The following is a 23977-nucleotide window of genomic DNA, read 5'->3' as shown; positions in this document are numbered from 1 at the left end:
GCTGGAATCGCCTACAAGTGAGATCGGGGATTTCTATTGGAGAAGCAGTTTTAGCCTAGAAATCTTCATACTGTACTGTCTTTGGTTCTACTAGGTTTTTATCAAAGATTTGTATAACTAACCCTAAGCTCATTGTTCTATCTGTATTTTTATGTTCTGAATGCAGCCCTTTTTATTTCCTTTAACGATAAAGTTAAATTAAAAGAAGAGCAAATTTACCTGGACAAATGGGTGCTGTAACTGATGGAGATTGTTCATTGTTTGATATTACCCAATTAGCTAGCAAACTAATGTGTTATTGAGATTGGTTTCTTAATCATACTACCTGTCTAATTAGTTCTGTGTATTTGAAATGGCCACTTTAATCTCATTTTGAAGGCATCAGCTACATTGAATAACTGGATACTGTACATGTATTGTTAACTATGCTATCTAGCTAAAATGCTAGCCTGTGGTGCCATTTAGCCAACTTAGTTAACTAGCTTGCTAGTGAACTATTGTGTATATTATTTATTCTTGAGTGATGATAGTTGCTAGCTACATCTCTTGTGTTTAGCGACATCATTTTACACAAGCATGACAGATCTTTTGAGTTCGTCATCATGAACAACCGGTGTGAATGTGTTAGCTAGCAGATCAGGCTTTGATTATTTGATTCTGCTGTGTAGTGCAAGGGCAAAAACCAAAACGTGCAGGGAGGGCCCCAGGGCCGCGTCTGGGAAACCCTCCTCTAGGACGTGGTCAAAGTGCTCATTGGTAACGTTGCGTACTTATCCATTACAGACAAAGTTATTTGGAAACGTCTTCTCATTGATGGAGACAACCAAAGTATCAATGTTCTTTTGAAGAACTTTACTAAATGGTGCAATTCAACTGGGTTGCCTGAAGAAGGGTACAGGTGACTGCTCTGCCCTGTGTGATAAGCCGTTGTTCCTACTAGCTAACTAGCTACCGCCAATCATTGCCTATTGTAGCTACATCAAAACCAGGAGAGATTGATTTGACTAATGAAACATTTTCTCTTGGTCTTGACAAGCCTATATATGGCTACTACTGTTTCATTCAAGTTTACATCAACTGTCATGTAAACTATCTTAAAGTAAAATTATAATTATTTCTCTTTGCAGATTTACACAGTACCAGAGGATGTTGGGTACATAGGCACAATGTCAATTCTCAATGGGGAATACCTTGCTGGTGTATGACATGAACCTCTGGGAAATGGAAAACGATGAGAAAATATACACTGACATAAGTGAGAGAAATGAGACTGGCGTCTCAGTCCATTACACTACATTCTACTGTCAACCCATACCTTAGTCAAAACTTGTAGTCACACCCTATTTCATTATTTTTTTTCTCTTTGAACAAAACATAACATCAGCACATGATACAAATCAGAATGACAAAAGGAGATCCAGAGGGCAAAGAAAATCCAAAATAATCAGCAAGGTGAGGTTGATCGGGTGCACTTCAAAATGTATTAAAGTGCAAGATGGCTATAAAAGTTTGGGGGGAAATGATCTATTGAGGTTTTTCACTTGCACAGTTATTGGTTAGTCTTGTGTCAATACTTTTAGTACCGAGATCTGGTACAGTACTGTTCATGATAGAGTAGAATCAAATGTTCTTTGTGCCCTTTCATTTAGCATTTTCTAGAGTATGATGCACTGGCAAAGGTCATCCAGCAACATCCAGATGAACATGGAACATTAAAGTGAGTTAACTTCCTCTTTTCTCGCCACATTTTAATGGAGGCAGCCAACATGTTCATCTACGCAGATACAGTGCATTAGGAAAATATTCAGACCCCTTGACTTTTTCCACATTTTGTTACCCTACCATCTTATTCTAAAATTGATTAAAATATACAAATTCCTCATCAATCTACACACAATACCCCATAATGACAAAGTGAAAACAGGTTTGTAAAATAAAATAAATCCTTATTTACATAAGTATTCAGACCCTTTGCTATGAGTCTCGAAATTGAGCTCAGGTGCATCCGGTTTCCATTGATCATCCTTGAGATGTTTCTACAACTTGATTGGAGTCCACCTGTGGTAAATTCAATTGATTGGACATGATTTAGAAAGGCACACATATAAGGTCCCACAGTTGACAGTGCATGTCAGAGCAGAAACCAAGCCATGAGGTCAAAGGAATTGTCCGTAGAGCTCCGAAGACAAGGTTGTGTCCTAAAGGACTCTAATCATGAGAAACAAGATTTTCTGATCTGATGAAACCAAGATTGAACTCTTTGTCCTGAATGCCAAGCGTCAAGTCTGGAGGAAACCTGGCACCATCCCTACAGTGAAGCATGGTGGTGGCAGCATCATGCTGTGGGAATGTTTTTCAGTGGCAAGGACTGGAGACTAGTCAGGATCGAGGGAAAGATGATCAGAGCAAAGTACAGAGAGATCCTTGATGAAAACCTGGGGCGAAGGGTTACTTTCCAACAGGACAACAACCCTAATCACACAGCCAAGACAGTGCAGGAGTGTCTTTGGGACAAGTCTCTGAATGTCCTTGAGTGGCCCAACCAGAGCCAAGATTGTAGCGTCAAACCCACAAAGACTCGAGGCTGTAATCGCTGCCAAAGGTGCTTTTTTTTTTTTTACCTTTATTTAACTAGGCAAGTCAGTTAAGAACAAATTCTTATTTTCAATGACGGCCTAGGAACAGTGGGTTAACTGCCTGTTCAGGGGCAGAACGACAGATTTGTCAGCTCGGGGAGCTTGTCAGCTCGGGGATTTGAACTTGCAACCTTTCAGTTACTAGTCCAACGCTCTAACCACTAGGCTACCCTGCCGCCCCAACAAAGTACTGAGTAAGGGGTCTGAATACTTAACTTCATATTGGCAGGTGGGACGGTAGCGTCCCACCTGGCCAACATCCGGTGAAATTGCAGAGCGCGAATTTCAAATTACAGAAATATAAATATTTAACATTCATGAAAATACAAGTATTATACATCAAAATATAGCTTAACGTCTTGTTAATCCAGCCGCTGTGTCAGATTTCAAAAAGGCTTTACGGCGAAAGCACACCATGCGATTATCTGAGGACAGCGCCCGGCATACAAAACATGAAAAACATTTTTCAACCAGGCAGGTGCAACACGAAAGTCAGAAATAGCGATATAATAAATGCCTTACCTTTGAAGATCTTCTTTTGTTGGCGCTCCAAAAGTTCCCAGTTACATCACAAATGGTCCTTTTGTTCGATAAAGTCCTTCTTTATATCCATAAAAACTCAGTTTAGCTGGCGCGCTTCATTCAATACTCCACCGGTTTCCCTCCTTCAAAATGCATACAAAATGAATCCCAGACGTTACCAATAAACGTATCCAAACAAGTCAAACAACATTTCTAATCAAACCTCAGGTACCCTAATACGTAAATAAACGATACAATTTAAGACGGAGAATAGTATGTTCATTACCGGAGATAAATAACAAAAACGCGCTTTCACCCACGAGCATGGAAACACTACCGCCAAAATGGGAGCCACTTAGAAAAACTAAACTAAAACTTTTTCCAAAAAACAGCCTGAATCTCTTTCTAAAGGTTGTTGACATCTAGTGGAAGCCCTAGGAACTGCAATCTGGGAGGACATCGCCTCATAATTAACATGAAAGCCATTTGAAACAGTTGAAGGCTGACATTTCTTTTTGGGATGGTTTGTCCTCGGGGTTTCGCCTGCCATTTCAGTTCTGTTATACTCACAGACATCATTTTAACTGTTTTAGAAACTTTAGAGGGTTTTCTATCCAAATCTACCAATTATATGCATATCCTAGCTTCTGGGCCTGAGTAACAAGCAGTTTACTTTGGGCACGCTTTTTTACTGCCCCCTACCCAAGAGAGGTTTTAAGTAAATGTGATATTAAAGTTTTTTTTAATATACAGTACTGTGCAAAAGTTTTAGGCAGGTGTGAAATGCTGTAAAGTAAGAATGCTTTAAAAAAAAAAAATAGACATGTTAATAGATTATATTTATCAATTAACTAAATGCAAATTGAGTGAACAGGAGAAAAATCTAAATCACATCTAAATTTGTTGTGACCACCCTTTGCCTTCAAAACAGCATACATTCTTGTAGGTACACTTACACAAAGTCAGGGATTTTGTAGGCATGTAGTCAGATGTATGATTAAACAATTATACCTGTCACGCCCTGACCATAGTTTGCTTTGTATGTTTTATGTTTTGTTTGGTCAGGGTGTGATCTGAGTGGGCATTCTATGTTGTATGTCTGGTTTGTCTATTTCTATGTGTTTGGCCTGATATGGTTCTCAATCAGAGGCAGGTGTTTTGCGTTGTCTCTGATTGGGAACCATATTTAGGTAGCCTGTTTTGTATTGTGGGTTGTGGGTGATTGTCTATGTGTAGTGTTTAGTGTCAACACTATTTGTTATTTAGCTTCACGGTCGTCGTTTATTGTTTTTGTATTAGTTTCGTTAAGTGTTCTCTGTCTATTAAAATCAAGATGAACACATACCACGCTGCATATTGGTCCTCCGATCCTTCTCGTTTCTCCTCATCAGAAGAGGAGGACGACAGCCGTGACAATACCAAACAGGTGCTAATGATCATCAATTAATATGTAGGTTGAAACACAATCATTAACTGAAACAGAGACAGCTGTGTAGGAGGAATAAAACTGGGTGAGGAACTGCCAAACTCAGCTAACAAGGTGAGGTTGCTGAAGACCGTTTCCTGTCAAAAGTCATACATCATGGTAAGACTAAGCACAGCAACAAGACACAAGGTAGTTATACTACATCAGCAAGGTCTCTCCCAGGCAGAAATGTCAAGGCAGACGGGGGTTTCCAGATGTGCTGTCCAAGCTTGTTTTGAAGAAGCAAAAAGGAACGGGAAACGTTGAGGACCGTAGACACAGTGGTCGGCCAAGGAAACTTACTGCAGCAGATGAGACACATCATGCTTACTTCCCTTCGCAATCGGAAGATGTACAGAAGTGCCATCAGCTCAGAATTGGCAGAAAACAGTGGGACCCTGGTACACCCATCTACTGTCCAGAGAAGTCTGGTCAGAAGTGGCCTTCATGGAAGACTTGCAACCAAAAAGCCATACCTCCGACGTGGAAACGAGGCCAAGCGACTCAGCTATGCACAAATACAGGAACTGGGGTGCAGAAAAATGGCAGCAGGTGCTCTGGACTGATGAGTCAACATTGGAAATATTTGGCTGTAGCAGAAGGCAGTTTGTTCGCAGAAGGGCTGGAGAGCGGTACACAAATGGGTGTCTGCAGGCAACAGTTAAGCGCGGTGGAGGTTCCTTGCAAGTTAGGGGCTACATTTCTGCAAACGGAGTTGGGGATTTGGTCAGAATGAATGGTCTCCTCAATGCTGAGAAGTACAGGCAGATACTTATCCATCATGCAATACCATCAGGGAGGCATCTGATTGGCCCCAAATTTATTCTGCAGCATGACGACCCCAAACATACAGCAAAAGTCATTAAGAACTATCTTCAGCGTAAAGAAGAACAAGGAGTCCTGGAAGTAATGGTATGGCCCCCACAGAGCCCTGACCTCAACATTGAGTCTGTCTGGGATTACATGAAGAGAGAGAAGCACCTGAGGCTGCCTAAATCCACAGAACTGTGGTTAGTTCTCCAAGATGTTTGGGCCAACCTACCCTCAGAGTTCCTTCAAACTGTGTGCAAGTGTACCTAGAAGAATTGATGCTGTTTTGAAGGCAACGGGTGGTAACAATCTACATCAAATCAATATTTCTTCTGTTCACTCACTTTGCATTTTTATATTGATAAATATAAACTATTAACATGTCTCTTTTTCTAAAGCATTCTTACTTTACAGCATTTTTTCACACCTGCCTAAAACTTTTGCACAGTACTGTACATTTGCAACAATTTCTGAAAACCTCTTTTTGATTTATCATTATGGGGTATTGTATGTAGCTTGATGGGGGGGAAACAATTTAATCCATTTTAGAATAAGGCTGTAAAGTAAGAATGTGGACATTTTTTTCTTGACAAAGAGCTTTAGCAGCTGTCCCACATCAAAGAGAATGTGGGAAATAAGGTTGGCTTTTTTCCCGCTTGTTTTGTGTAATTTATATATTTTAACGTGATAAAAATATATAATTGATTATCTTAATATATTGTCTGTGAGTCCCCGTCAGCTGGAATTGAGGAAGAAACAGTTCCATGTGCTCCTCTGTACCATCCAGGAACTATAACACACTGGAGAGTAAATATCAACTGATGATGACTGTAGCCAGGAACTACAGCACACTAGAGCGTAAGTAAACAGATGACTGTAGCAAGACACTGAAGAGTAAGTATTAACAGATGACTGTAGCCGTTGTGGTCTGCATGGCAAGATGTGCTATGAGTTGATTCTGGACTGTGTTGTCAGTCAGTGATTGTGATCTACCCCTCTGCAATGATGTTGATGTATTTTGATTTCAGAGAATGATGACACTCAGGAAAGTTCCATGGAGAATGAATGCACCTCAGCTGAGTTATATACTCTTAGATAATGTTTCATTTGAGTTTGTCTTAAGTTGAATTTAGTTTTTATATTGCCTGTATGTATTTTCAATGAATGTTGTCAATTGCTCTTGTACTTTGTCTTCATTAGAATGTCATAGTCTGGTAAGGGTTATTTATAATTACGCTGTCACTGGGTGGGAGTGTAGCTCGGGGTTATTGTTTTCCATCCATTAAGCACAGAATCTGCTATATTCACCTTGTTGCTAACATGACTATGGTTTGAGGATCCTCTCACAACTGTACACACCAGCACTCACCACATATTTTGGGTTTTCATTAAAGGTCCAATGCAGCTGTTCTCAATATCAAATAATTTCTGGTTAACATTTAAGTACCTTACTATCACAAATATATATATATTTTTTTAGGGGATAGATCAGCTATGAAATTAGCATCATTGAAGACTATCAAATAACATATTTTGTAATATGCCCCCTTTCCCCTAGTTGGAGGACTTGGTGTAAAAAAAAATAAAGACGTTTATTTTCCAATCATACTCGATTCCAAGTGTATCGGTCAATAAACTAATCACTCTAATCTTAATTCCTACCCTTGGATGTCCACAGACTAACCCATTTTTCCCAGTACACTACCATTTTCCTTTTTGCAATACATATATTTTCCTGTGTCTTACAAGCAGTGTTGACCTGTCATCCAGGGCAAGTGGGACAGAGCCTGTTTTGCATCTTAATTTGGCATTAATACGTGTCACATGTTTGTAAAAAATAATTGAGTTAAAGCCACATACAAACATGGTCTTTTATTTATTTATTTTTTGCTTTGAGTAAGGCCGTTCCAAAATGCAGGTGTTAAAGCCTAGCTCAGTGCTTTTTGTGGTGGGGCAGCCTGCGGAAAATACCGAGTGTAGGGGTTGGTTCTCTAGTTGCGCCGGGATTGGCTCAGTGTTCTGTCACTCATGGGGATGCAAGCGAAATTCAAGCCACATGGTTGCTGCCATAAAGCTATATTAGAAGTGCCCATCCAAGGAGGCTCAAGGTCATTGGCCACAGAAAAAAATTGTCAAATCACGTTATATCTACCGCAGCTTTGATTGGACTGATCATGTCAACATCATACTTTCAAAATCTTAGCTAGCAAGCTAGCAGTCATAATCATGAATCAAGTTGACCATCTACTGGCAAATCCTTTTCAATCCTGTTCAAATTATGAAGAGAAATTATAGATGAAATGTATCGGTGCTCATCGGCCATTGGACATAAACATTACACAAGTTGGAAATTTTGTTGCAAATTCAACAATGAGTGGTTTGGAAGGGATCAGTGGCTAACTGCAAGCATTTGGTATTTTATTAGGATCCCCATTAGCTGTTGTAAAAGCAGAAGCTACTCTCCCTGGGGTCCACACTAAACACAATACAGAATGACATAATACAGAACATCAATAGACAAGAACAGCTCAAAGACAGAACTACATAAACTCAGCAAAAAAAGAAACATTCTCTCACTGTCAACTACGTTTATTTTCAGCAAACTTAACATGTGTAAAAATGTGTATGAGCATAACAAGATTCAACAACTGAACAAGTTCCACAGACATGTGACTAACAGAAATTGAATAATGTGTCCCTGAACAAAGGGACAGTCACAGAAAAAAGAAGTAACAGTAACAGTCAGTATCTGGTGTGGACCAGCTGCATTAAGTACTGCAGTGCATCTCCTCCTCATGGACTGCACCAGATATGCCAGTTCTTGCTGTGAGATGTTACCCCACTCTTCCACCAAGGCACCTGCAAGTTCCCGGACATTTCTGGGGGGAATGGCCCTAGCGCTCACCCTTCGTTCACCCTTGAGATCCGGGCTCTTCGCTGGCCATGGCAGAACACTGACATTCCTGTCTTGCAGGAAATCACGCACAGAATGAGCAGTATGGCTGGTGGCATTGTCATGCTGCAGGTTGAGCCTGCAGGAAGGGTACCCCAAGAGGGAGGAGGATGTCTTCCCTGTAACGCATAGCGTTGAGATTGCCTGCAATGACACCAAGCTCAGTCCGATGATGCTATGACACACCACCCCAGACCATGACGGACCCTCCACCTCCAAATCGAACCTACTCCAGAGTACAGGCCTCGGTGTAACGCTCATTCCTTCGACAATAAATGTGATTCCGACCATCACCCCTGGTGAGACAAAACCGCGACTCGTCAGTGAAGAGCACTTTTTGCCAGTCCTGTCTGGTCCAGCGACGGTGGATTTTTGCCCATAGGCGACGTTGTTGCCGGTGATGTCTGGTGAGGACCTGCCTTACAACAGGCCTACAAGCCCTCAGTCCAGCCTCTCTCAGCCTATTGCGAACAGTCTAAGCACTGATGGAGGGATTGTGCGTTCCTGGTGTAACTCGGGCAGTTGTTGTTGCCATCCTGTACCTGTCCCGCAGGTGTGATGTTCAGATGTACCGATCCTGTGCAGGTGTTGTTACACATGGTCTGCCACTGCGAGGACGATCAACTGTCCGTCCTGTCTCCCTGTAGCGCTGTCTTAGTTGTCTCACAGTACAGACATTGCAATTTATTGCCCTGGCCACATCTGCAGTCCTCATGCCTCCTTGCAGCGTGACTAAGGCACATTCACGCAGATGAGCAGGGACCCTGGACATCTTTCTTTTGGTGTTTTTCAGAGTCAATAGAAAGGCCTCTTTAGTGTCCTAAGTTCTCATGGCTGTGACCTTAACTGCCTACCGTCAGTAAGCTGTTAGTGTCTTAACGACCGTTCCACAGGTGCATGTTCATTAATTGTTTATGGTTCATTGAACAAGCATGGGAAACAGTGTTAAAACCCTTTACAATGAAGATATGTGAAGTTATTTGGATTTTTACGAATTATCTTTGAAAGACAGGGTCCTGAAAAATTGATGTTTCTTTTTTTGCTGAGTTGATTTGATTTGGATCTCTTTTAGTCCCCATTTGGACTAATCTTCCAAGAGTCCTTAAACATTAAAATACAATTTATAAAACAAACACATTTTCACATACAACACACTATTACAAAAATACATAATATACTAACATAATGACCCAATAAATACTCAATCTAAAAAATATTGATTCTTCATCTACTCTAGTTCCACAAGATTTCTATGCATTATATTTAAATCGTTTTAAAATAATGTTTAAATTTATATATTGAAAGTTTACTTGAGTTTACTTTTTTTTAAAGGCACATGTCGCCTACATTTGAATGCATACACACAAACTATCTAGGTCAAATAGGGGAGAGACGTGCCTCGAGGTGTTGCTTTATCTGTTTTTTGAAACCAGGTTTGCTGTTTATTTGAGCAATATGAGGTGGAAGGAAGTTCCATGCAATTAGGGCTCTATAACATACCGTACGCTTTCTTGAATTTGTTCTGGATTTGGGGACTGTGAAAAGACCCCTGGTGGCATGTCTGGTGGGATAAGTGTGTGTGTCGGAGCTCTGTGCTGACTATGCAAACAATTTGTAATTTTTAACATCCATTACAAAGAGTGATGCCGTCAGTATCTCCTTAACTCTTAGCCAAGAGAGACTGGCATACATAGTATTTACAGTTGAAGTCGGATGTTTACATACACCTTAGCCAAATACATTTAAACTCAGTTTTTCACAATTCCTGACATTAAATCCTAGTAAAAATTTCCTTAGGTCATTTAGGATCACTACTTTATTTTAAGAATGTGAAATGTCAGAATAATAGTAGAGAAATTTATTTCAGCTTTTATTTATTTCATTCCCAGTGGGTCAGAAGTTTACATACACTCAATTAGTATTTGGTAGCATTGTCTTTTAAATTGTTTAACTTGGGTCAACCGTTTCGGGTAGCCTTCCACAAGCTTCCCACAATAAGTTGGGTGAATTTTGGCCCATTCCTCCTGACATAGCTGGTGTAACTGAGTCAGGTTTGTAGGCCTCCTTGCTCGCACACGCTTTTTCAGTTCTGCCCACAAATGTTCTATAGGACTGAGGTCAGGGCTTTGTGATGGCCACTCCAATACCTTGACTTTGTTGTCCTTAAGCCATTTTGCCACAACTTTGGAAGTATGCTTGGGGTCATTGTCCATTTGGAAGACCCATTTGCGACCATGCTTTAACTTCCTGACTGATGTCTTGAGATGTTGCTTCAACATATCCATGTAATTTTCATGCCTCATGATGCCATCTATTTTGTGAAGTGCACCAGTCCCTCCTGCAGCAAAGCACCCCCACAACATGATGCTGCCATCCCTGTGCTTCATGGTTGGAATGGTGTTCTTCGGCTTGCAAGCCTCCCCCTTTTTCCACCAAACATAACGATGGTCATTATGGCCAAACAGTTATATTTTTTGCTTTATCAGACCAGAGGACATTTCTCCAAAAAGTATGATTTTCGTCCCCATGTGCAGTTGCAAACCGTAGTCTGTTTTTTTTATGGCGGTTTTGAAGCAGTGGCTTTTCCTTGCTGAGCAGCCTTTCAGGTTATGTTGATATAGAACTTGTTTTACTGTGGATATAGATACTGTTGTACCTGTTTCCTCCAGCATCTTCACAAGGTCCTTTGCTGTTGTTCTGGGATTGATTTGCACTTTTCGCACTAAAGTACGTTCATCTCTGGGAGACAGAACGCGTCTCCTTCCTGAGCGGTATGCCGGCTGCGTGGTCCCATGGTGTTTATACTTACATACTATTGTTTGTTCAGATGAACATGGTACCTTCAGGCGTTTGCAAATTGCTCCCAAGGATGAACCAGACTTATGGAGGTCTACCATTTTTTTCTGTGGTCTTGGCTGATTTCTTTTGATTTTTCCATGATGTCAAGCAAAGAGGCACTGAGTTTGAAGGTAGGCCTTGAAATACATCCACAGGTACACCTCCAACTGACTCGAATGATGTCAATTAGCCTATCAGAAGCTTCTAAAGCCATGACATCATTTTTTGGAATTGTCCAAACTGTTTAAAGGCACAGTCAACTTAGTGTATGTAGACTTCTGACCCACTGGAATTGTGATACAGTGAAATAATCTGTCTGTAAACAATTGTTGGAAAAACTACTTGTGTCATGCACATAGTAGATGTCCTAACTGACTTGCCAAAACTATAGTTTGTTAACAAGACATTTGTGGAGTGATTTGAAAACAAGTTTTAATGACTCCAACCTAAGTGTTTGTAAACTTCTGGCTTCAACTGTACATGTAGTTGGTGCATGTCAGCCATCTCATTCACATACAGGTCGATGACCAACTGTGGGAATATCAGGGATAAATGGTGACATTAATATTGCATGGTGTGAGATATACCTTCGCTGATTTCAGGAGGTTAGGAAATCCAGTGAAGCTGCTCTGAGCCAGCAGCAAGAACACCTTCCTAACGGCATCTAGAGAAGGGAAGAAACACCATAACATCACTCTGACACAGGACTCAAAGATAGATTACATTCTTGGATGGAAAATATACATAANCCTAACGGCATCTAGAGAAGGGAAGAAACACCATAACATCACTCTGACACAGGACTCAAAGATAGATTACATTCTTGGATGGAAAATATACATAACATAAACATAATCATTTCGGCTTCATAGTTTGGCAAGGCCCCCGTATTAAATAAAATCACAAAACTGGGTTTCAGTATAGGTAAAAAATAACATTCTCAAACGTGTATGTTGCTCGTCACTACTTCACAGGAGAGCTGAACATAAACTTTTTTTAAATGATCAAAATACGTTTTTTAGAAGAATTGCCTTCTAGGAACATGTGAACTTCCATGTGGCTTATTAACAAACTGGTATGCCATCTGTAAATACGAATAAAATTGTTAAATTACGAGCCTAGTTGGTTTAGTCACAGAAAAAACAACAACCTTCCCGCTAGCCATGATTGGCTGAGATAATGAGTGGGCTGGACATGCTGAGAGATGAGTTCAGATTGGTCTGCTATATACCATGCTTCTGTCTATTTGAGCTGGTAAATATGTGTAGGTAATCCTTTCTAACACAACATATTAAAAAAGATATCACGTAGTAGAACTGCATAAGTGTTGCTCTCCACTTTCAGGAGGACCGAGTTTTTAAATCAGTGGAATTAGAATATGATAGCTAAGGAGGTGGAGAAAACACCTGTCTCCGGATTACATCTTCAAACTAAGGGCAACCATGTCATCCGTGACAGAGAGGAAGAAGCGTCCATCCATGTATGCAGGTAAGATAGTCTAGCTAGCTACATTTTCAAATATTACACATTTCTAATTTTGGCCGAAAATTGTTTTAATTTCAAGTTAAAGTGTTCTGTTAGCTAGCTAACGTTAGCTGGCTGGCTCGCTAGCTAACATTACGTGTATGATCTGTGTAGTAATATTATTCGTATCTCAGAGCCATTTGCTTTGCTAGTTATAGCCTAATGTTAGCTAGCTAATGTTGAACCTGGTTGGTTAGCTACCTGTAGATTCATGCAGCGTAGTACCGCCATGAGTTGCGATTATGGTTAATTATTTAGCTAGCTAGCTACATGTCTTCACAAAAGACTCCACTATGCAAGTAACCATTTCAATAGAATGTTCATGATGTCACTGCTACAACTGTTGGTAAATTCACTCTGGCTATCTACTCCGATTTCAGAGCACTCTCGTCTGAGTGTGCCAGAGCGCAGAATAACTGACAAATTTACAAACACTCAACACCCATTGAATATGGTCAGTGTCAAGAAAATAGTAATTAAATTGCTGCCAGCAGCACAGTTGCAGTCACCGATGCTCTGGATAGCATAAAAACAGCCTACTCAGGACAGAATGCTCGGATCAACCCTACTCCTCAGCCAGAGCGTCCAGTGTGCGCTCTGAACACTTCTTAAAGAGATGGGCAGGGCTAAAGCTTCAGAGGGTGTGATGGATGCTGAATGGGTGTAGACAAAGAAGAGCTCTCCAGTAGGTGTACATAGGCCATTTTCTCAAAAGTGAGGTTTCAAGTTTATCAACTTTCAAAGCAGAATTACTTTCCCATTGTTCCCCAACTTTAGTGTATGATATACCATTTTCTAGCTCTGAGTCTTTACTTTTATCCAATGTAAAAAAAAAAAAAAAAAACACCATTTCAAATTTTGCTACATAAGACTGAATCGAGCCGGTCGGTCACATATACTATACCTGAAATCTCTTTCAGCTTCTTGACTGCTGGTTCCTCCAGTTGTTTGATCTGGTCTTTCACCATCACCTCAAAGGTCTTGTAGATGAACCCTGGGAGCTCCCTTCCACGGTACCGCTTCTCATAATCAGCCAACTGCAATTTACAAAAGGATGTCACTGTGTTGCATTACACTAAATAAGCAAGTGTGTGAGCCTTCCATGTCAAATAAAAATGACCAATGCAAATAGCAATTCCTTGTTATCTACCTTGCCCAAATTAGCCATTGTTTTCGATGGGTGCATGAAAATGGTGACTCACAGTTTTCTTTCAGAGCGATCCAGGTGTAACTTCCATTTCCCAAACCCTGTTCTGCGTGGAGAAGACATTGAGACGAACTACGCTCTTCAGCTCCTCCCCAGTGCTCAGGTTGATGGCATCCTGGGTGAATGCAGTCACTTTCTGAGATACAGAAAGAGACGTTATTAGATACATGGGAGGGATATATGTGTAGATGTGTAAAGAGAAACACCTATGGATAAGATTTCAACAACTTTCAAAATCTTTCCTGAATTGACAAATTGTGCTAACAAAGGCTCACATGGCTGTTGTGAGTTTGGGTTAAGGGTCAAGGCCAGAGCGGAGTTAAAGAGTGGGTAACTAAATAATCTGGGGGTTATAGGCTGGGGGACTCACATCGATCATGAACTACAGCCTCAGGGGTCTGGTACCATATTTCTCCAGCTCGGCATGTGTCTCTGCAAGTGGCTATTTTAGCATGTCAATCTTAGTGGGGCAACAACAACAAAAACATTTGGGGGTGTAAAGCCACTACACAACTAAACAATACATTGCACTATAACGGTGACAAACAGTGCCCACAAACTGTTAAGGCCTACATAAAGCTGTCCCAACAGCAGAGTCCCAACACTTTACCACTGCCATACCTGGCTATCAGCGGAGCCTTGTCTGGCAGTGAAACAGTTCATTTAGCCTCATTTACTGCCTTTAATTTTATTTAACCTTTATTTAACTAGGCAAGTCAGTTAAGAAGATATGGCTGACTTCATAAAACAAATGTGGTTTCTACTGACAATTCAGATGTACAAGCTATGGCATAAGGGGACAACAAGCGGATAAAAGGCAATCCATAATAACTCACTCATTAAAGTCTCACTCATTAAAGTCAACACAAGTCCACATGGTTTATAAGCACCATTACACAAGAGATTGCTTCATAATATTTCAGCACAACAACACAACGAGATGCAACAAATCTATTTTTTCTGTCAATGAAGTTTAGATTTTTTGAGAGCAAAACGTCATTGACAAAAAAAATGTTAATTCCAATTGTTGGTTAGGCCCTCCTGTTGTGTTGTTGTTGTCCTCCGGTGGCTGTGATTGGTGTGAAGCCAAATCCAACCTGGCTTCCCTTGAGACTTTCTCTTGGTGCGCAAGGACCATTCACAGTAACACTGCAAAAAGACTAGAAATCATGGTGAATGACAATCTAACACATGCAGTCGAAATAGCAATAGCCTTCAATTTCTACTTTGTTGACTCTGTCAGGGTACTGACACAGAACCCCTCCACTGGTTTCTTTGGCTCAGTGCTAGTGAATGACACTCAACCTGTCTTCATCATAAGGAAGGTTTCTGAGTCAGAGGTGAACAAGGTGATTAGATCACTAAAGAACTCTAAAGCCAAAGATGTGTTTGGGCTGGACTCTACCTTTCTTAAAAACCACAAAGCGTCATCTCATTTGCCCCATTACTAAGGTCACCAACATAATAACGGCCATCTTTAAATCAGGTGACCCTGCTGATGTGAGTAACTACAGGCCCATTAGTATACTAACTGTGGTGTCGAAGGTTGCTGAAAAGTGTGTAGCAGAGCAACTGATTGCCCACCTCAACAACAGCCCCTTCACATTACACTCCATGCTGTTTGGCTTCAGAGCATAAGACTCCACAGAAACGGCCAACTGCTTTCTTCTGGAAAATGTGAAGTCCAAGATGAACAAAGACGGCGTTGTTGGGGCTTTATTTCTAGACCCAAGGAAAGCTTTTGATAATGTTAACCATGAGGTACTCATCACAAAATTGTCCAAGTTCAACTTTTCCCCCGATGCCTTGAGATGGATGAAATCATACCTTGAAGGCAGAACCCAGTGTGTCAGAGTGAGCAATGAGCTGTCGCCAATTCTCAGCTATGATGTGGGCGTGCCCCAATGTTCAATACTGGGGCCCCTCCTGACCAGCCTGTACATTAATGATCTGCCTTCTGTCTGTACTGGGTCTGAAGTTCAAATGCATGCAGATGATACAGTGATATACTGTACACTACCATTCAAAAGTTTGGGGTCACTTAGAAATGTCCTTGTTTTTGAAAGAAAAGCACATTTTTGCCCATTAAAATAACATCAAATTGATCAGAAATACAGTGTAGAGATTGTTAATGTTGTAAATGACTATTGTAGCTGGAAACAGCTGATTTTTAATGGAATATTTACATAGGCGTACAGAGGTCCATTATCAGCAACCATCCCTCCTGTGTTCCAGTTGTGTTAGCTAATCCAAGTTTATAATTTTACAAGGCTAATTGATCATTAGAAAACACTTTTGCAATTATGTTAGCACAGCTGAAAACTGTTGTTCTGAATAAAGAAGCAATAAAACTGGCCTTCTTTAGACTAGTTGAGTATCTGGAGCATCAGCATTTGTGGGTTCGATTTACAGGCTCAAAATGGCCAGAAACAAATAACTTTCTTCTGAAACTCGTCAGTCTATTCTTGTTCTGAGAAATGAAGGCTATTCCATGCAGGAAATTGCCAAGAAACTGAAGATCTCGTACAACGCTGTGTACTACTCCCTTCACAGAACAGCGCTAACTGTCTCTAACCAGAATAGAAAGAGGAGTGGGAGGCACCGGTGCACAACTGAGAAAGAGGACAAGTACATTAGAGTGTCTAGTTTGAGAAACAGACGCCTCACAAGTCCTCAACTGGCAGCTTCAATTAAATAGTACCCGCAAAACACCAGTCTCAACGTCAACAGTGAAGATGCGACTCCTGGATGCTGGCCTTCTAGGCAGAGTTCCTCTGTCCAGTGTCTGTGTTCTTTTGCCCATCTAATATTTTATTTTTATTGGCCAGTCTGAGATGTGGCTTTTTCTTTGCCCCACCTCTGGATTACCGACCTCTGCCTGACCTGACCCTGAGCCTGCCTGCCGTCCTGTTCCTTGCCCCTGTTGCTATAATAAACTATGTTACTTAGACACGGTCTGGTTCTGGGTCTTACCTTGATTTATGATACCTCCATGCTTCACGGTGGGAACCACAGATGCGCAGATCATCCATTCACCTACTCTGCATCTCACAAAGACAGAGGTTGGAACCAAAAATCTCTCATTTGGACTCAGCAGACCAAAGGACAGATTTACACCGGTCTAATGTCCATTGCTTGTGTTTCTTGGCCGAATCAAGTGTCTTTTCTTATTTGCGTCCTTTAGTAGTGCAGCAATTTGACCATGAAGGCCTGATTCACGCAGTCTCCTCTGAACAGTTGATGTTGAGATTTGTCTGTTACTTGAACTCTGTGAAGCATTTATTTGGGCTGCAATCTGAGGCTGGTAACTAAATGAATTTATCCTCTGCAGCAGAGGTAACTCTGGGTCTACCTTTCCTGTGGCGGTCCTCATGAGAGCCAGTTACATCATAGCGCTTGATGGGTTTTGCGACTGCACTTGAAGAAACTTTAAAAGTTCTTGAAATGTTCCATATTGACTGACCTTCTGTCACGCCCTGGCCTTAGTTATCTTTGTTTTCTGTATTATTTTAGTTAGGTCAGGGTGTGACATGGGGGATGTTTGTGTGTGTTGTCTCGTCTTGGGTGGTTGTATTGTCTAGGTGAGTTTTTGTAGAGTTCTTGGGGTTGTGTTCAGTGTAGGTGTTTAGGTAAGTCTATGGTTGCCTGGAATGGTTCTCAATCAGAGACAGCTGTCTATCGTTGTCTCTGATTGGGAGCCATATTTAAGGCAGCCATAGGCATTAGGTAGGTTGTGGGTAATTGTCTATGTTGCATGTGTGCACGTAGTTTGTATTAGTTTGTCAGTGTTCTTCAGTTGTCGTCTTCGTTATATTAAAAGAAGATGTATTCATATCACGCTGCGCCTTGGTCCACTCTTTCACCTCAAGACGATCTTGACACCTTCATGTCTTAAACTAATGATGGACTGTCGTCTCTCTTTGCTTATTTGAGCTGTTTTTGCCAAAATGGAGACTTGGTCTTTTACCAAATAGGGCTATCTTCCGTATACCAGCCCTACCTTGTCACAACACAACTGATTGGCTCCAAGAAAGAAAAGAAAATCACAAATTAATTTTTTAACATAGCACACCTGTTAATTGAAATGCATTCCAAGTGAAGACCTCTTGAAGCTGGTTGAGAGAATGCCAAGAGTGTGCAAAGCTGTCATCAAAGCAAAGGGTGGCTACTTTGAAGAATCTCAAATATAAAATATATTTTAATATGTTTAACAGTTGTTTGGTTACTACATGATTTCATATTTGTTATTTCATAGTTATGACATATTCACTATTATTCTACAATGTAGAAAATAGTACAAATGAAGAAAAACCCTTGAATGAGTAGGTGTATTCAAACTTTTGTCTGGTACTGTACATGTGTATTGCAGTTTTGAGGAGAGCATTTCGCTACAACGTTTACTTCGTGTATTCAGGGCATGTGACCAATAAACTTTGATTTGATGACAGCCAGGGACTAATTTTGAAAATGTACTGGGAAGGGGTGCAGCCTTGGGAGGGCCTCCACCCACTGGGGAGCCAGGCCCAGTCAATCAGAAGGTGTTTCTCCGCACAAAAGGGCTTTATTACAGACAGAAACACTCCTCAGCACTCGACTAATTTTCCTTTAATGGGTACAAAACAGCCGTTGTCATTCCTGGGAATCAAATCTTACATGGTATGTTTCACTTTCATTTCTTTATTGAAAGTTAGTGCGACGGGTGAGTCATGGCGTCATTCCTAGGCTAGACCAGTAGATGAACCTGTTTCACCAGAAAATGTCTACTTCAGATTGAGAGGTCTCATAGAGAATGCAATAAAATTTGACAGTTCAACATGTCTTTTTTTTCTTCACACATTTTTTATTTGGCTTAAATGTTTTTAAAGAAATTATAAAAATATACAACTTGGTTTAACATAGATAAACCCAAACTGTGCGGCCATTAGTTGATGCTCAGTGGTCCACAGGCCCACCATCCAGACATGATAAAAAGGAGACACCATAACAATAAAAAGTATGTTAGCAGAAATATAAACCACAAGTTATACGGTGCCTATCAATAAAATGATTGCACTTCCTTCTCTGTTCCCAAATGTTATCAGGCAGGTTCCCACTCCACCTGGTAGGCTAGCTGCTTGCGTTCATCAGGCATTTGAGTTTAATATTATCAACAAAAAAGGATAACAAAGAACTTGATTGCAGAGTAACTTATATTACATTTACTATGCAATGAACTGAGATCACAGAATCTACCCCAAACCCCACTGCAACACACCTGTAGGTCTACTTCCATTGATCAATCCATCTGGCATTAGTCAAGACCATCCTAAATGTTAACAAGCAGCTGTCCATACTAGAACTCCACTAGGTAGCTGCGTGCCTTCATCAGACGTTTGAGCTTGTTCTGCAGTGCAGCCCTCTTGCTGCCGATGTCGAAGTCCTCCTTCAGCAGCTGCTCGATGTTGTCCTTCTCCTGCAGAGTCTGAAGCATCTCCCTCTGCAGCTGGGAAGCAGACTCCTGCAGAACCAGGTAGCGGATTACCATGGGAATTTGATCAGCCAGACGCTGACTGGATATCTGGCAAGGATAAAGAGACAGACAAGACAAAACACCTATTATTAAAATGACAGACATCGATAGATATAGTGGTCTACCATCAATTCTGTCCAATTCAGGTTTTAGTCCCCTGACAATGGTTGGTTCACACACACTCTAAATTGTATAATGTTATAGCACATTTACATGCAACAATATTAACTAGCTTTCAGGGAAATGGTGAAGAAATTAGTTTAAGAGTCAGCAGTTCCATTCAATCTCTGAGTTAGTGCCCTCTTATCCCTAGTCTGAAGAGCTAGTGGAAATACAGGTAGGTTCTTGTTTAGGGTGTTAGGCCAGCATCTAAGATGGTGATTTACACAGTACTTACCCTGTAATAGGACTTGAGGTGCAGCATCATCTCCTGTAGGGTGGCATGGTTGTCTGTGCTAAAGATCGTACTCCTTATCTTAACGGTCGGTAAGGGTCGGTCGTCTTCCTCCTCCCTCTTCCTCTCACTCAGACTGTGGCTGTAGGTGCTGTCCTGTGTGTACACTATCAGCTCCATCTTGAACTGAGTCCTCAACATGGACTCAGCTGTAGAGTCATTCACCTGCTTAATGGCCTCAATTTTTGTCTGTAGTTGAAACAAAACACAACTCAGTCATTCAACAGGAGATAAATGTAGTTGGTGCATGTCAGCCATCTCATTCACATACAGGTCGATGACCAACTGTGGGAATATCAGGGATAAATGGTGACATTAATATTGCATGGTGTGAGATATACCTTCGCTGATTTCAGGAGGTTAGGAAATCCAGTGAAGCTGCTCTGAGCCAGCAGCAAGAACACCTTCCTAACGGCATCTAGAGAAGGGAAGAAACACCATAACATCACTCTGACACAGGACTCAAAGATAGATTACATTCTTGGATGGAAAATATACATAAATCATCTTGGCTTCATATTTTGGCAAATAGGCTCCCATATGAAATAAAAACACTGACTGGGTTTTAGTATAGGTAAAAAAAGAACCTTCTCAAACATATACTATACCTGAAATCTCCTTCAGCTTCTTGACTGCTGGTTCCTCGAGTTGTTTAATCTGGTCTTTCACCATCACCTCAAAGGTCTTGTAGTTGATGAACCCTGGGAGCTCCCTTCCACGGTAGGTCTTCTCATAATCAGCCACTTCTCCCTCGATCCTCTGGTTAACTGCAATATACAAAAGGATGTCATTATGTTGCATTACACTAAATAAGCAAGTGTATAAGCCTTCCATGTCAAAATAAAATTCTGTACATCAATCTCAATTCAAATAGCAATTCTTTGTTATCTAGCTCGCTGAAATAAGCCAGCGTTTTTGATGGGTGCATCGGAGCATGATAATGGTGAACTCACAGATTTCTCCAGAGCGATCCAGGTGTAACTTCCATTTCTCAAACTCTTGTCTGAGTGTGGAGAAGACATTGAGACGAATTCCGCTTTTCAGCTCCTCCCCAGTGCTCAGGTTGATGGCATCCTGGGTGAACGCAGTCACTTTCTGAGACACAGAAAGAGACGTTATTAGATACATGGGAGGGATATATGTGTAGATGTGTAAAGAGAAACAGCTATGGATAAGATTTCATCAACTTTCAAATGCTTTCCTGAATTGATAAGTTTTGCTAACAAAGACAAACATGGCTGTTGTCAGTTTGGGTCAAGGCCAGAGCTGAGTGAAGGAGAGGGTAACTAAATCATCTGTTGCAGGCTGGGGGACTCACATCAATCAGGAAGTACATCCTTTCCGCCGAGTCCTCAGGGGGTCCGGTACCATATCTTTCCAGCTCGGCATGTGTCTCTGCCAGCTTTGCCTCAATCTGCTCTTCTAGACGAGGCAGGGATTTCTAAAGTGCACAACGCAGAGTCATGGCTTATGGCAACAGTCACTCAGTAACAAATGTATAGGATTTTGTGCAGTGAAATGTAATGGAAGAATAATTTACCTCGATATGATGCACCAGTTCAAGAGTTAATTTCTCTGCCAGTTTAGGGATGGTGGCATGGCCCTCATCATAAAGTGTGCTGCAGAAAGGTTAGAAAAAACAGTTTTTTTTCACAACATACCAAATAGTTTGGTTACCACACAGGTACACAATTCAATTAAAAACTAACACACTTTATGAGTGATGAAAAATAGGCATTGGATCAAATTTGCTTCATGCTTTCCAAAACAGCTTTTAAAATCGAAGGCACACTTCAACCCAGAGGACCAACCTGAGATGAGCGTGCTCTTTGAAGAAAGCCTTCTCCCTCTCTGTGGCCTCGGTCAGTGAGACTCGCTCCATGATCTCCTTCTGGCCCCTGCACTTGACTATCATGTAGCCCTTAGTTAGGTGGATAACCTCATTATGAACTATGTCCACCACCGTCTCCTCTGTGCCTTTGTCTACCAGGTCAGGCTTGGTCAGGATGCCTGTTCAATGGGAAACACACACAAGTCTCACTCATTAAAGTCAACACAAGTCAACATGGTCCATAATAGTTTAATAAATAATAAAAGGGGGAATACCTAATGTTCTTTCCCCTTCAGGGTCCACCTCTTGTGCCATCTTCAAAGCCTCTGTGGTTGCAATGTCAACGTTGCATGGCACAACCACCAAGTTGATTGTTTCTTGCTTTGTGATGAACTTCCGTATCAATCTCTTAATCTGGAAATGTCAAATATTATACATAACATGTTGTGGGGGGACTTGGTTTCTGGGTTAAAAATGCACAGTGTTTTCCCACTAACATTGGGGGTGGGGTGGAAAGATGTACCTGTTCACCAATGTTCTCAGGTTGACCCTTGACAGCTACCCGGGCGATGCCTGGCAGGTCGATGAGTGTGAGGTCTGGGACGTCAGGGGAGCCAATCTCTAGGCTGATGAGGTCATCACTGATACCCACCCCCACACCTGCCATTTCGTCCTGGGCTGGAGGGAGGAATAGGAATACAGAACACTGTTGCTAGAAACCACCAGGGTTCCAACAGCACAATAGTAAAGTGGATCAAGTTATCTTTTTATTGGCATTTAGGTATTTAATACTTATGGGTGTGATGTCTTATGGAGTAGAGAACATAGTTTAGACTTTAGAGACTTTCATCTTTGCCATGATCAGCAGACCAATGACCACACCTTCACGAATTTTCTTCTCCACATCAGAGGGGTCCTCAATCTCCTCCTCATGGTCTTGGTAGCTGATTTTTCCATGCCATTCTTCTCCTTCTCTCTTCCTCTTCATCTTCAGCTCGAGAGGGCATCGTGTTACAATACCTGTCAGAGTTGTTAGAAAGCGTGAAAGAGATTAAATTAAACTGTTAGAAACACAGAAAAAACAGTCCATATACAACATTTTCCCAGTACAATCAAATTAAATTGTGAAATATTCCATCTTTCTGTGCTTGTAGTTGATCCCCAAAAACATTTCACATCTTGTTTTATAGAAAATTGGTAGTCACATTTTGCTGAGTCATCAATCATTGACCATAATGCATAATGAAAATGAATCGAAAGCATGTTAGAAAACGCTCCAAACCAATTCTGAATGATGTCTCGGCACAAAAAAATATGAGTTAGACATATTTGCATATTGCAATACAGTCATTGGCAAGTGATGACTCAGCAAAATGGGAAGACTAATTCAATGTAATGGGAAAAAAATTATATAATACAAAAAAAACTTTTGGGAATCAATTACAATCACAGAAAGAGTGAAAATAAGGCTGCATATAAAATGGGTGAACTTCCCTTTAACATAATAAATTAAGAGATCAAATGATAACCAAATCAATACAGGCTCACTTGTTAAACCTCTCTGAGACATTGATAGATGATAAATAATTGTTATCTCAGTTTGATAAATTATCACTCACCACTCCCCCTTGGCAAAGCCACCCCAGACAGCGCCTCCAGCACTGAGCTCTTTCCCGAACTCTGGTCCCCTATCACGGCGATGGCAGGCAGCGCAAGGTCCTTCTCCACACCAAGGGAGCGCAGGGAGTCGATAAGGTCTATACAGGGACGCACCTTCTCCTCATAATGTTGGTTTAGAGTGTTATTCATGGTGTATTATTATTTAGTATTTAAAACTTAAATAAACAGCAAGGTGTTCTGCTCTCTGATGACCACTGCCTGTCCCTTTTCTCCGATACAGGAGATTTTACGTCTCGACACGTTTTATAATGGGTGAAACAACCGGTTCCGTGTTTTCAGTGTCATTCCTGCGAATCGAATCTTAAGCGGTTGTTTCCACTTTCATTTCTCCATTGAAAGTTAGTGCTGAAGCTGGAAGCTGCACCCAATTTAACCATGTGAGACATGGCGTCATTTCTAGGCTACACCACTAGATGGCCCTGTCTCACTAGAAAAGCTATAGACTAGTTTAGGTTTCTTGTGTGGCCTGCCTGGCGTGGACTGACGTGGACTGGTTGCGTTGTCAACTAACGTGAATTCAACTTGAAATCAACAAAAAATATCACCCC

The 23977-nt window shown here is 41.1% G+C and overlaps 2 protein-coding genes across 2 annotated transcripts; one reads left to right on the top strand and one right to left on the bottom strand.

Moving 5' to 3' along the window:
• The first annotated feature begins 602 nt into the window (after positions 1 to 602).
• On the top strand, positions 603 to 6229 carry thoc7 (THO complex 7). The gene is given in 8 exon segments (XM_024147616.1): positions 603 to 623; positions 735 to 892; positions 1128 to 1252; positions 1364 to 1393; positions 1396 to 1452; positions 1660 to 1721; positions 5998 to 6072; positions 6173 to 6229. Coding segments are annotated over 8 exon segments (585 nt in total).
• A 12571-nt stretch (positions 6230 to 18800) lies between these two features.
• On the bottom strand, positions 18801 to 23685 carry LOC111968315 (interferon-induced GTP-binding protein Mx3). Its single transcript, XM_023993827.2, has 12 exons — positions 23369 to 23685; positions 22632 to 22769; positions 22273 to 22427; positions 22025 to 22163; positions 21730 to 21928; positions 21459 to 21537; positions 21237 to 21359; positions 20872 to 21013; positions 20527 to 20685; positions 20260 to 20336; positions 19862 to 20107; positions 18801 to 19512 (listed from the first exon to the last, which is right to left on the bottom strand). Exons 1-12 carry the CDS (start codon positions 23556 to 23558, stop codon positions 19288 to 19290), a joined length of 1872 nt encoding a protein of 623 aa, XP_023849595.1. The 5' UTR covers positions 23559 to 23685; the 3' UTR covers positions 18801 to 19287.
• Between the last annotated feature and the right edge of the window lie 292 nt (positions 23686 to 23977).

This window comes from Salvelinus sp. IW2-2015, linkage group LG1 (assembly GCF_002910315.2).
Source record: "Salvelinus sp. IW2-2015 linkage group LG1, ASM291031v2, whole genome shotgun sequence".
In the NCBI taxonomy this organism is placed as follows: domain Eukaryota; kingdom Metazoa; phylum Chordata; class Actinopteri; order Salmoniformes; family Salmonidae; genus Salvelinus; species Salvelinus sp. IW2-2015.
The sequence above is the reverse complement of the archived record's forward strand: the minus strand, read 5'-3'. Positions and strand labels throughout refer to the sequence as shown.